The 14,788-nt window shown below is 36.0% G+C and overlaps 1 protein-coding gene across 1 annotated transcript; it reads left to right on the forward strand.

Moving 5' to 3' along the window:
* Window positions 1–1,913: 1,913 nt before the first annotated feature.
* Window positions 1,914–12,844, forward strand: LOC144960911 (paladin-like; the record flags this gene model as incomplete). The annotated part of the gene is made up of 4 exons (XM_078894295.1): window positions 1,914–2,093; window positions 7,885–8,049; window positions 9,610–9,765; window positions 12,747–12,844. Coding segments are annotated over 4 exons (599 nt in total), but the record flags the coding sequence as incomplete, so codon positions are not given.
* Between the last annotated feature and the right edge of the window lie 1,944 nt (window positions 12,845–14,788).

Below are 14,788 nucleotides of genomic sequence, written 5' to 3' on the forward strand. Positions count from 1 at the left end.
GCGGACGCCCGTATGAAATATTCTCCGGCGAGCATAAATGCGTCTCCAAAGGGAAAAAAAACATAAATTTAATCATGTTTTGACTTTTACACATTCTGATCACAAGGCATATGAAAAGTTCTAGCCAGCATGAAGAATAAAAAGTAATGATTTTCCTTGTTTAGAACAAAGATGGCCGCCGTTGCTGGGCGGCGTGACATTAGACTACTGAATCCAATTGGTCCTTCTGGTGAGAAAGAACGAAGATGACGTCACTCAATTCTTTGTTATTGTTTTTAGACAGCCATTTTGATGATTACTTACTTCTCACTAAGACTGTAAACGTTTAAGGTTGCACATAGCTTTGTGTGTTGGTACGTTATATCCGGCTGATGGATGTCGTATTTTACCTAAACGCATAGTATCGACTCTGGATAATCATATTGAAAGCACAAAACGTTGGACAAGCGATGTTAAGCAAACCTTTACGTGATCAGTGAGGGGCGAGTGACAACGATTGCATTGTTCTTGCCTCGGAATAGGGTATTTGGTATGACAATCCATAATATGTTATGCATTACATTTCATTCAAGTGTGAATTATTGCAAAAACAGCGAACAGACAAAATCAGGAATCTGAAATTTGGATCCATATAAAAAAGCATAAAAATAAAGCATTCTGAAATCAAAAGGGCAGATAAATGGTGGCGTCACACCTTCTCTTCCGGTTCCAAACTCCTTGGAAGTGTTATGCAACCAGTACTTCTGAGGACCAATAATGAATAGGTTACATATTGAATCATAAATTGGCATAATTATTTTAGTAGCAGGATGTACCGGAAGATCCTTAAGATTGCAGGACGTAATAGAACGAGGATTGTTGTTATTAGACTATAAAATAAGATGCCATCACTCTGAAACCAGAAGATCCATTACATAAGTTATGTATTTAGTTCTCCGGAAGAGTGGTTTTACACTTCCAATGAGATTGGAACCCGTTTTGTTTTTTTTAACATCATACTTTTGTTCCCTATTTAACACAGCGAAGGCATGGGTGGGCGCAAAAAAAACATTTTTTAAATCATCAATTCCCTGTTTCCTAAGTTTACAGGCTGCCCACAAATATTTATATCATACGGTTACACTATTAAAAAGGTGTCTATGAAACAGTGCCAGTAAAGCAGGAGAAAAAAAAAGAAATGCCTACCTAAAAAAAATAGCTTGCATCAATGGAGACATCTTGACTTTTTTTTTAATGTATTATTTTTCTTATATTATGTTTCTTTCTGCTTTGCCTGGCAATGTATCATGCATACCTTTTCAGATTTTTATCTTACACCAGTGTCTGTTCCCTCACTACTTCTTCTCTTCTTCTTCTTCTTCTTCTTCTTCTTCTTCTTCTTCTTCTTCTTCTTCTTCTTCTTCTTCTTCTTCTTCTTCTTCTTCTTCTCTTCTTCTTCTTCTTCTTCTCTTCTTCTTCTTCTTCTTCTTCTTCTTCTTCTTCTTCCTGCATATCTGTAAACAAACTAGGGTGTATTGTCGCAGACTTTGGTATGCATGCTGGTGTTTAGAGTCGTTAGAGTCGCACAGAAGCGATTCTGTCTCTGAACTGTTTAAGTTTGTCTCCACAGGCAGATTGTCTTCTTCTTCTTCTTCTTCTTCTTCTTCTTCTTCTTCTTCTTCTTCTTCTTCTTCTTCTTCTTCTTCTTCTTCTTCTTCTTCATCATCATCATCATCATCATCCTGCAAATCTGTAAACCAACTAGGGTGTATTGTCTCAGCCTTTGGTGTGCATGTTGGTGTTTAGAGTCTTTAGATCGCACAGGAGCGATTCTGTCTCTGAACTGTTTAAGTTTGCCAGAGCTAACTAGAAACATCCGCAGGTAGATTGTTCCAAATTCTAATCCCTAATTATTTGTTGCATGGTTATTTCAGGGAAAATACTTCCTCGTACAAGACAGCAATGGAGCGGATGACAAGCTACAAACCAGCCGTCAAATGTGTGCTCCAAACTTCCAAAAGGCGTCTGGGGGTCAACCGGTTTTTGCTTCAGGTCAACCCACTTTTAATGGATTTACAAATATAATTGCACAACTTACATCTGACGGGTATTCTGTAAGTACTTGATGTTTGTTTATGCATGAGAGAGAGAGAGAGAGAGAGAGAGAGAGAGGAGAGAGAGAGAGAGAGAGAGGAGATGAAGGGAATGATAGGGAGAGAGGAAGTGGACTACTAGAAAATTAGGAATTTTTACTTAAAAGTCAGACCAAACTTTTTCTGTTACCATAATTTATCAAGAATATACTAATCGCAACATTAAAAGACGGAGATCAATCAAGGAATAATAGGAGTTTTAAAACCCCCGTCTGATTCTATTAAATTAGAGTTGGCAGCACTATATAATATGTTTTTAATGTAATAAATTGAGAGAGAGAGAGAGAGAGAGAGAGAGAGAGAGAGAGAGAGAGAGAGAGAGATGCTTCAATATTCCAATCGAATGGCCACCTTACTATAAACAGTGATGAATATCATACGGGTGCCAGTACAAAAAGGGCACCTGATAGGTGACTTAAACAGCATGACAAATATTTTATTCACTATGATCTGTGTGTGTGTGTGTGTGTGTGTGTGTGTGTTGGGCGGGGGGGGGGGGGGGGGGGGGAGGGTATTAATCCATTGGTTAAACCATTCATTCATTCGTGCATCCGTTTGTCCATTTATTCGTTCAATATTTAGTTCCTTAGTTCATTCATACGTTCATTCGTTTACTCTTTTGTTCATTCATTCTAACATTCATTTATTCATTCTGTAATCCATTTTCCTCTTTCTTTCTTTCATTTCTTCTTCCATTCATTCATTCAAATTGGTAGAAAACTTATAAGATTCTTAAAGTGCTTCTCTCTCTCTCTCCCTTTCTCTCTCTCTCCCTTTCTCTCTCTCCCCTCTCTCTCTCTCTCTCTCCCTCTCTCTCTCTCTCTCTCTCCTCTCTCTCTCTCCCTCTCTCTCTCCTCTCTCTCTCTCTCTCTCTCTCTCTCTCCTCTCTCTCTCTCTCTCTCTCTCTCTCTCTCTTCTTCTTCTTCTTCTTCTTCTTTCTTCTCTTCTCTCTCTGTCTATCGATTATTTAAAACATAGAAGTGATATGTTTACCGTGTCCCTTGTGACAAATTGACCTTTCATAATTTGATCAAGTCACTGACGTGATGGTAAAAACCACAACTCCGACCTAAAAACGTGTTTGTTTTACAGTCTTACATTTCCATCTTTTATCTCTCATTTTATATTTTGTCTTTGTTTTATGAGAGTCTTAATCAAAATCGTCATATTTATTATTTTAAAATTAGTTGTTTTTTTTTTAAGTGAATTAAAAAAACAACATTTATAATAATAGTGATGACGATATAGATAAAATTATCTCGCAAAGGTGAGATTATAAGTATGAGTTGAAAACCAAGGCTTCTAACGTAGCAAAAGCAAACAGTTCATGATCGTTTTTGTTCAAGACGTTTTGAAACCAAGACTTTAACTTCGATATTTTTAGGACACCACGAGTTTTGATTCAAGACCATTTTTTATATACTATGGACCAAGTCCTTGTAAGCGCTCCATGGAAACGCCTCATCTTGAGATTTCAAAATCATATTATATTTAGTCCCAAGTCTATTAAATCAACAAAACAAAAACAAAATCTTGAAATCTTTAGTTGTTTATTCTTTATAAATAGACACAAGTTATTCTCTTTTTTTTTTCTTTTCTTTTTTCTTTTTTTTTTTTTTTTTGTCAACGTAATACTAAGTTACTAGAAGCTGTGGACTGTAAAAAGTAATGAACAAAAAGTAATATAACAGCTTCGAAAAAGGATGAAATACCAAACATTGAACGTTTCAGGCTCAAAACCTTCTAAAGCCAATAACATTGCATTAAAAGCATTAATACATCACTTAAAATTCAGACAGACGGCAGAGAAATATTTCTGTACCGTCTGTCTAAATTTCAAGTGATATATTAATGGTTTTGTTGTTTTTATTATTTGCTGAAGATGGATTTTGAGCCGGAAACGTTCGTGTTTGGTATTATGTTCTTTTTCGAAGCTGTTATATTAATTTATTTCATCATTTTTTTTCGTCACCAATTATGAAAAAGTGTCGCGAGGGCCTTTTCCCTCCTTAAAATTGATTTGGAGTCGTTCCAACTACCTCAAATTATGTCATCACAAAAAGTAGAAGTAATAATATATGTATTTCCTACATCCAGTCGTGTTTTATTTCCATGCAACAAATTTTAGTACCGCGGGGAATCGCTCCGTGTCCATTCCTGTTTCATGTCCCAATAAATCTGTGTATTTTTCTCTCTTTGTCGACGCTGCGCTGGGTAAAAAACGAAAGCAATCGTGTTTGGTGATAAATAAACGACATGTTTATTGGCTGTTCTGCGTAATATTGATCTCGGAAAGATATAAAGGGTAATTCACTTAACTAACTACTCCTTTTGATAAACAAAAGGAAAACATTTCAGTCGTCTGTGGGTTTGCGTATTCCCAAGGTAGGTCAAGAAATTATGCTGTCATATAAAGGAGCCTTTCGAATCAATCATATGAAGGCACTTGAACAAACATTTTTTTAGAATCTATTTTTATTAAAATATTATTTTTCAGTTATATCTCCTGTACTTAAATATAATATAGCTGATAAAAAGCAAGGTCCTGGCACTTAAATGACTTTATAATGTCAAAAAGGCTCGTCAAACATAATATTGTTTTTTTTTTAAAACACACAAATTTTCTATTGGGGAAAGTAATATTAAGGTGAAACAAGGATGCTCCCAACAAAGTCTGAATGCCGTAGTGTGAGGGCCGTAGTGTGAGGTGCATAGATGACAATTTACCGTTGTAGGGGTCTATACACACTTGTCTCGTAAATAACAGTTTTATATGTTTTCAAAATAAGATATAATCTCACAATACAATAGTTAAATATTGTTTTTCAATTGTATCTTCAGTATAAAGGTACGTTAACAGAGCTAAAAAAAAAAAAAAACAAGATTCTGGCGCTGACATGACTTTAAAATGTCAAAAGAGCTCGTAAAACAGTGATTAAAAAAAACCATTTGGGGAAAGTAAAGTGAAGTGATACATGGAAGTACTAATCAAAGCCTGAATATCGTAATGTGAGGTGCATAGATGACAAATCTGTGGGAGAAAAACACAGGTCCACTTTTCGAAACCTCTGTGACTGACCCCCTGAGTGATATCAGATGTCCAAATCTTACCTCCATAAATAGAAAAGCGGAAAAACTACGAGTTATGGCTGTAGTTTTTTCCGCTGTTTTATCTATAGAGGGAAAGCTCAGACCCATTAAATCACTCAAGCGGATGGGAGCAATCAGAAGAGAAATTCTAAAATGTGGACATCTGTGGATCTTCCCCTGTACTCGTCATATCCATTTGGACATATAAATAGTTTTCAAAAATATATATAATTTATAGTCTCACAAAACAGTTAGCACCCACAAGAAATCAAGAGTAACTATTCTGAATATGATAAGATAGAAAACTATGATGACATCTGTTTCATAATAAATGACATAATAGATGAGCACGACCTTTTTAACATAAATAATATGACATTACTAGTCTACTTTGTAAAAGATATTTAGAAAAATAAAATGATATTTGGATATTAGGAATTTATTGTTCCTTACTCTCAAAGACATAACAAGCTAAATATTAACACATAATTATCAATTGACACCACGAATGGTAAATAACTCAGGTTGTTTTCTAACGCACTGATAAAACGCTACACAGATAATCTGTTATACTCTGGAAAAACCCATATTTAAAAATTTGTCCAGAAAACTCGTCCTTCAACTATCGATCGATTTAAATGACTCTCATCTTGGCAAAAACTCTCACACCTTGGATTTCGCGAAGATACCACCATTAGTTAAATACAACGGCATCATTCAAGTACAGATAAATATCAAATTTACTACACTGCTTAATTCAACCCTTAGTTGTGTCGCTTTGGAATAATCAAAACCCTGGCAATAAACAGGGAGCACATTTTGTATCAATGAAAGAATTCTATTGTAGATTTAATTCACACATAAAATCCTGTTCGCAATACGTTATTACTCAATTAGGAATTGATAAATGTTGCGTAGAGTTTTATAACTAAGATTAAATCACACTGAACTTAATCAATTTGCTAACTATAGCTACACCTTGTACTTCTGGTGCAGAGGAAGATGCAAGGCCCAAGTGTGTGTGTGTGTGTGTGTGTGTGTGTGTGTGTGTGTGTGATGTAAAAGTTCATTTCTTAAAATCAACAGCATTTCTCAATGTCAATTTATTCTAGATAGTTTTAGATTCTAAATTTGCCTTTTACCTCACTAAAATTGGTGATAAAATATATGTGCAAATAACCAACAGCCATTTTTGAACGATTGTTTACAATTCTTTGGCGTAATCTCAAAGTCAATAAATAGTAGATAGATAAAAGCTCATAGTATATTTATTTCCAAAATTTATATAAAAATTGTCTATAGTCTTAGCGTACCTACAATGGCTTAAGAACTAAACTCAAGGCGAGTGGTTAATTATAAACACGAGTAGACAATCTGATCCAAACTCATCATCATTTTCACTATCGCCATCATACTTATCATCATATTCACTACTATCACAAACACCATCAACATCATCATCATCATCATCATCATCATCATCATCATCATCATCATCATCATCATCATCATCATCATCATCACCACCACACCACCACCACCACCATAACCATGGTCGTAGAAGTCGTTCACAAAAAGGCGCCAGCAATACAACCACACAATAGTACCATAACGACTACTACGGACATTACTAGAATATTATATTATGGCAAATTACTCCAAATAAGTTGCTTTCTACAGGAAGTGCCCTATCAGGGGAAATTGATAACAAGGAGACATACAAAATCAAACGAATTACTCTCTCTCTCCTCTCTCTCTCTCTCTCTCTCTCTCTCTCTCTCTCTCTCTCTCTCTATCTATCTATCTATCTATCTATCTATCTATCTATCTATCTATCTATTATCTATCTCTTTCTCTACGTCCCTCTTTACCTTTCTCACTTTCAATATCATCGTTCTATTTCTCATTCGCGCGCGCGCGCGCACACACACACACACACACACACACACACACACAAAGAGGCTTCACAAACATATATTTACTGAAAGAGAAAAGGACAAGGAAAGGGAAAGTAAGGAAGGGAATTATTTTATTTTTCTTTAGCAATGGCAATCACACATTACATTCAATGTGTATAATAAACTCGTTATATGCCATTAAATCCGTATATAGCGTAGTTTCGAAATACAATTCTTGTATTAATTGTGAACAGTTTTCTATACCATCAATAGCATATACATGTCGTTCTCTGAAAATACAAATTTTAAAGATTTTGGCCAAAGAACTCGTCCGTCAAATATCGATCGATTAAAATTGCCCGCATCTTGTCAAAAACTCTCAAACCTGGGACTTCAAGAGTCATTTTAATCATTTTTAAATCATCGACAATTTGATGGACGAGTTTTGAGGCCAGAATGGGTGTTGTTTGTTTTTGTTTTGTTTTTTTGTTTACCTCCTTTCACAATTCTTTAACAACAAAACACCCCCCCCCCCCTCTTTATTCCAACCCAACCCCAACCCTCCCCCTCCTATTGAATTTTGGCCAAAGCGCACCCTCCCCCATTTGCTATTACTAACACCCCGACACCTCCGTTCTATTTGATACACTAGAGTTTATATTTAGTCTTAGATAAGAAAAAATAAGATTATATATAGATAGATGTAATAATATACCATTGCGTGTTTCTTTCGACTAAATCTTGCATCTTTCCATTTCCAACAGGAAGTGCTCGTCCTCAACCTGCGGTCAGAGCCGGTGCTCTTTCAGCGAGTGGAGGAGGATTTCGTCTCGTATTCCATCCGACACAAGGAACACATCGAGCATATGGTGGGGCTTGGCGTCTCCAAGGACGACTGTGATCAGGTGGAAGCAGTCATCAGGAAACAAGTAAGAAATTTCATATATATATACCGTATTCAATTCAATAAGCTCAAGTTAGATAGACCAGAATTTTTTTAAAAACACATTTACATCTGACAGTAGTCAACTCGTGTTTGAAATGAGTATTTGACTATTTGCAGCGACGAACGTTGTAAAAGTCTTTTACACGAAGTGTTAAAAGACTTCTATCAAGACTTTTTAAAGGCATTGTAAAGCTCATTTGATAACAGGAATTATTGCACTAAATAATAATACATATTAATTCATTCAAAATCCGACCTGCGCGTTGGTTATGTCTAGCCCGTGGACATAAAAGAGAGCATTTTAAACAAAGTGGGCGTGGGTGTCTTTTCGTTTGTTAAAATACGATGACTTCCGCCATGCGCAGAGCCATTTCAATTTTAATGGAGTACTGTGTATATCTCAAGTGTTTGCCTTAGATACCTCTTACTTCTCTATAAAATACGAAAGTCTTTGCGACTTTTGCAGTCATAAGAGTTGCTATGATATAAATATTTATCTAAATTATAATTGTTTACTTTAGGCTTATGGAATTCACACTACTTTTGCCTTTTAAGCGCTAAATTAGTTTATAACTAGATATAAAAATTCCTGTGGAACAATGGAATTTTTTGCAGACTTTTAAGCAAGGCAATTTTTTAAGTTTCATTTCAAACTTATATGTATGTTATGTATGATTTTTTTTCCAAATAATAATTGTCACGATTTTTTTTTTTTTGGTTTTGTTTCGAAATAACAAAGTATTTATTTCAAAGCAAATAAAAACAAACTGTTTACAGTCAACAGTTCCGAAGTTACTTCCGCCTTGTTTTTACACTAGTGTTGGGCGTTATCAGAAATGTTCAGTGTCAATATGATACGATATAGCAGCGATACTGATGTTTGAACAAGAATTCATGATTATCACTTCCCTCGTTTGATCTTATCGATGGAAACTGCGATTGCTACCATTCGCAGCTCGATTGTTGCATTTATAAACAGCATGTATGAAGCATGATGGTTTTGTAAATATGTCTAATTCTGTGAGAAATATCTGTTGAAAAAGTCGATTAATTTTGAATCCAGGCGAGAAAGATAGCGTCTCGCTTAACTTATCATCAAACAAGAAGAGTGTATTGATAGCGCCGATCTTCCTATTCATCAAACGAAAAGAGCCACTTTCGGTGTGACACAGTAATAATAGCTGAGCGACCCACTGGAAATTCCGCATCGTTGGCCGTCTAGTCATATCTATGGTCTAGCCTGACTTTGAGCAATTTACTAGAGCTAATTGTTGTCTTGAAGGTGTCGACCAACTTATTAACAAACTGCGTTTACTATTGCCAGTCATGAGGTGGCTGCATCTCGGTTACTTTACTACTTCTTTCTCATATATTGCTATCTTTATTCGTATCCTTTGTTCGTTATAATTACCATCGGCATCACAAACGCTGACACTTTCCATGTGTGGAATTATCCGCAATGTTAATAATTGTAATTTTTATCATCTTCAGCTACCCTTACTTCCGCCATTATCATTGTCCCCATAATCTCCACGACCATCAGCATCATCTTCCAATCGCCATCTCCTTAATAACCATCATCACCTATGTCATCCTCACCTTAGTCATCCTCACCTTCATCGTTATCTTCATCATCACCAGCATCATCACCATTATCATCAACGCCATTATATCATCAATATCATCGTTGCCGCCATATGTATCGTTTTTTTTTACCATTGTCACTGCCATTATCAATATTACTTGAACGCTACCTCATTTCCTGGTACATGACAATCACCAATACAGACACAACCAGAATAGAAGCAGCAAAAACAACACAACTACTACAACAAAAACAGCAACAACAATAACAACAACAATAGCGACAACAACAACGACGGCAACAATAACAACAACAACAATAATAACAACAACAAAAACATCAGCGGGGAGGCACCAACAATACGAACAAGTTACCACACACACACACACACACACACACACACACACACACACACACACACAAAAGACATCAACGACAGCAAAAAAAACATCATTATTTCTAGCACAAAAACTTGTTTAAATCCATACCATCAATATTACCTCACACCAGAACTCATCATATTTGATCGACATTGTTCAAATACAGTTAAAAACAAAATCGTGATTACGAAAAGCTTGGCTATCTCTCGACCTCCCACGAGTGTTTTAATTTGAATGAAGCTGACAGTGTGTTTCATACATAATCAATAAGGCTTCCAACACTTCGACGATTTTGAAAATAATATTGTTTGATTGTTACATCAAGCAGGATTCCTTCCGTTTCTAAGGGATTTCTCACTTTGTTTTCACTGTCCATTATCATTTCCATCATCATCGATCGGCGGGATGGTGTACATAGTAGTACATACTACTACTACTACTAGTAGTATAGTAGTAGTAGTAGTAGTAGTAGTAGTAGTAGTAGTAGTAGTAGTAGTAGTAGTAGTAGTAGTAGTAGTAGTAGTAGTAGTAGTAGTAGTAGTAGTAGTAGTAGTAGTCGTAGTAGTAGTAGTAGTAGTTGAAGTAGTAGTAGTAGTTGAAGTAGTAGTAGTAGTTGAAGTAGTAGTAGTAGTAGTAGTAGTAGTAGTAGTAGTAGTTGAAGTAGTAGTAGTAGTTGAAGTAGTAATAGTAGTAGTAGTAGTAGTAGTAGTAGTTTGTTTGTTGTTTGTTGTTGTGTAGTAGAAGTAGAAGTAGTAGTAGTAGTAGTAGTAGTAGTAGTAGTAGTAGTAGTAGTAGTAGTAGTTGAAGTAGTAGTAGTAGTAGTAGTAGTTGAAGTAGTAGTAGTAGTAGTAGTAGTAGTAGTTGAAGTAGTAGATAGTAGTTGAAGTAGTAGTAGTAGTTGAAGTAGTAGTAGTAGTTGAAGTAGTAGTAGTAGTAGTAGTAGTAGTTGAAGTAGTAGTAGTAGTTGAAGTAGTAATAGTAGTAGTAGTAGTAGTAGTAGTATAGTAGCAGCAGCGCCGCATCCAACTTCAACACTGGTCGAACTTGGTTTGGGCTCGTTGTTTGTTTTGTTTTTGTTTTTGTTTTGTTTTTCATTAAATCGAGAAACTTATTTTCACCTCCGAATGGTTCTTTATCCAGCAGTAAATGGGTAACTAGGTCTCTTTAGTTTTTGAAAAAGTAAATACGAAATGGAAAACAGTTGGTCTCCTTATAACATCAGTTATTCATCTAACTCTATCATCACATCTTACATAGGTTCGTGACTATTGTGAGAAGCGTTATCAAAAAACGTGACCAGTTGTTGATAGCTGTTAATAATTAACCTATAAATTATTGTTTTGTTTTGTTCTTTTTTAAAAGTAAAGTCGGTCAGCTGATTACTCGTAAGATCGTGTTGGTAACTCTGAACGTTACCATTTTAGAACAAATAAATGATAATGTTAAATTGAATGTAAGCTTCAATTTAATTACAAAAACAGATCAAATGAACGTTTCGGGTTTCCCCTTTATCAACAAAACAGGATGAATGAAACACTACAGATGAATGAGATAATGTGGTAGGGGCTTAGTTAAGATGAATAATAACATTTACATTACCCATATTAAAACTAAGAAAGTGAGTTAATAATAAAATCATGTTTGTGGAGGTTAATGCGTGTCGCTCCAGTTTTCGGCTCCGTCTTCGTTCTGTTTTTCTGTTAGGATCTGCTTCCTTAGTCTTTGACCAAGAAAGACCAACCCACAAGGCAATGGGGCACAAGGGATTTTATTATTTTAATTTTTTTTTTCTTTCTGGGTCTCAATCCTTTAGACGGATTATATTCCAATACTCACGAGATCCATTTGCCCAAGTTTGAAATCAGAGGTGTCTCTCTCCTAGGTTGACTACCTTCAAAGGTTCACGAGCTCAATTTACCTGGGTGATAATGAAATATAATAAAATGTAGTGCCAGATGACAAGAACAAATTAAAAATTATGCCCTTCCGCCACGACATCATAAGATATTGTCGCCTAGGCATTCCACGAAGGAATATAGATAGTTCATCAATCAAGGTGTCTAATGTCAACAGGAATCACCCTTATTGTCCAAGTGAGCAAATGTGGGGTTAATAATCTTGCCCAAGATAAAAAACGGGAGGTGCCTGAAGCGGGGCTCGAACCCGGGACCTTCCGGGTCACAGTGCAATGTCTTAACCACTCGGCCACTTCGCCCCCCCCCCCCCCCCCGCCCCCCCCCCCCCCCCCCCCCAAAGAAAACAATAGAGAATAAAAATATATTTGCAGTGATGGGAATCAAGCTCGGACCAGACGACTTGGCACTCCGTCCACCCGGCTTTGCAATCAAAGTAATGGATGGCTTTGATTGCAAAGCCACTCACTGTTGTATCAGTCTGGTCCCGAGTTCGATTCCAATCACTGTTAAAGATTTTATCCTCTATTGTCTGCTGGCACTATTCTACTCACTTCATTTCAAATCATATTAATTCTAATATTAAATCTAGCACATTCCAAATCCTGTTCCAACTTGGGGCTCATATTTTAATCATAAATCAATATTTGGGAGTATGAAACAATGTCACTTTAGTCCTAAGGTAGAATGACCCAAGAGTTTTGTTAAAATCCACAGAAAAAAAGTCAACCAAAAGATTGGAAATAGAAAAGTAAATAAGAGAAAAGAAACCTGTTTTAAGATTTTCTCAAAACATTCCCAGGAGAACGACGGAACTGTTGAAGGTCATTATAAACTGGGCATAAAGACCGAATGGACCTCGATTTTTAGATGTTCTAGGATTAATGACTGGGTGGGGAGGTAGACTGGTCAATTGTTTGTTTCTTCTATCCTCCGTATAGGGAATGAGATTAGCGGAAGAGTAGCGTCCCTTTATTGGACGTCACCCATAGTCTGTGACGTCACCGGCGGAAAAGTTATTAGAGAGAGAACGTCATGTTGGTTGTGCGCATGCGTCTCTCGTCCTCGCGGCGAGTCATTTATGGTATCTATGGTTTGTGTTGAACTTGTCGTTGGCGTTATCGTTGCTTACTGTAATGGTTATTTCATGCTCTAGCTCTTAGAGTTTTCAAATCATAACCATTTATGAAATTCTCACCATCGGTTATCATTAATCATGTGGATTTTTTTTCTTTTTCGTCAATACATGTGTTGGCTAGATAAGCAATGGATACATCAGATGACTGACCGATTGATTGACTGATTAATTAATTAATTAATTTACGGATTGATTGATTTATTGATTGATCATTTGTTAGGTTGATTGATCGGTTGATCGGAAGCGAGGACGAGAGACGCATGCGCACAACCAACATGACGTCCTCTAATAACTTTTCCGCCGGTGACGTCACAGACTATGGGTGACGTCAATCAAGGGACGCTACTCTTCCGCTAATCTCATTCCCTATATATCTTCCCTTTCCATGTTGCAGTCTGTATTTGTTCTGCATTGAGATTGCTCTATTTTTTTCATGTACTGGCCGAGATCCTTATCTGGGAGAGAGATAGTCAAATGTATAATGCTTTTTTGAGAGGTGATATTTTTCCTCCATCTCTCTGGTGTGTACTATAAAAGTTATATCTTTTCGACTGTATCATAGTGTGTAAACATTTGATCCTTTGATTGTGCCTGGATGGGACGTTTAGGTAATGTCAACATAGACACATTGATAGATTGCTCGTGTAATCTTCTGTTCCCTATTTGAACCATTCATTTTTTATTTGCTTTTTCTTTGTGGCTGTTAGCTGAAAGATCTTATATTGTCGCAAGCGCCGTAAACCCCGAAAAGCAAAACAAAAAGCATAGCAATACTGAGTAATGTCTGTGACTTAATTTACGATAATGAATGTAAATTCAGATTTGTTTAAAGTCCCGACAGTTTGCAAATCACTCGCCTCACAAGCAAATGATCTTTCTCGGTACCGAGTGAGTCGAGGCTTAAACTGATCTCTTTGTCAACCCAGCAGAGATTGGTAACTGGGTCTGCCAGATTTTGCGGAAAGTACTTGGAATACACGAGCTCTCTATCCATAAATCCTACTCCTTTAAAAGAAATATTTTTATTATATTATTGCTTTTTTTTAAATTTTCGTTTGTTTGTTTGATTTTAGATTAAAATGTTGATTTTTGTTTTAAATAGTGAGATAGTTCAATATGGGAACTATCGTTTTTGTTTTTTGAAAAAGCCCTGGGGAAATTTTGTTAAATCCCAACGCTATTCGATATTCACTCTGAATAATCATGGCAAAATATCAAAAATTTGATTCTTCTAGAAAAAAATGAATTTTGGAAAAGAGAAATATTTTGTTATATTTTGTGAGTCGTGAAAAAAGAGAGGAAAAAAAAAGAAACAGTCATTTAAAAAAAGGGCTGGATCCAAAATTTACCCTGGTCTCTTCCTATTGTTTGGGGGTTTTCAAGGAAGAAGTGAAGATAAAATGCTCACAACATCCGTTTAACCGGATAAAATAACCACACTAAACAATAACGTTTTATGACTGATTGATAGAAAATTTGTGATGATTATCCCAAAATGGATGTCTAAAAGAGTAACAAAGAGCTGAGTGCGTCAAATTTTTTTCCATCTTTACGCTTACGGAATATTTTCCCTTAAAAACAGACGTGGCCCAGCGACCCCCGAATCAGGGAAGGATATCAACTTTTATTGCAATCCTTTTAAAATGGACTGTGTATTCAACCCCAGTTTTCTCAGCTTGCTTTTTCTTTTAAAAAAAAATCTGTAT

Source organism: Berghia stephanieae, unplaced genomic scaffold (assembly GCF_034508935.2).
Source record: "Berghia stephanieae isolate SIO BIC M18660-M18661 unplaced genomic scaffold, UCSD_Bste_1.3 scaffold1032, whole genome shotgun sequence".
NCBI classification, from domain to species: domain Eukaryota; kingdom Metazoa; phylum Mollusca; class Gastropoda; order Nudibranchia; family Aeolidiidae; genus Berghia; species Berghia stephanieae.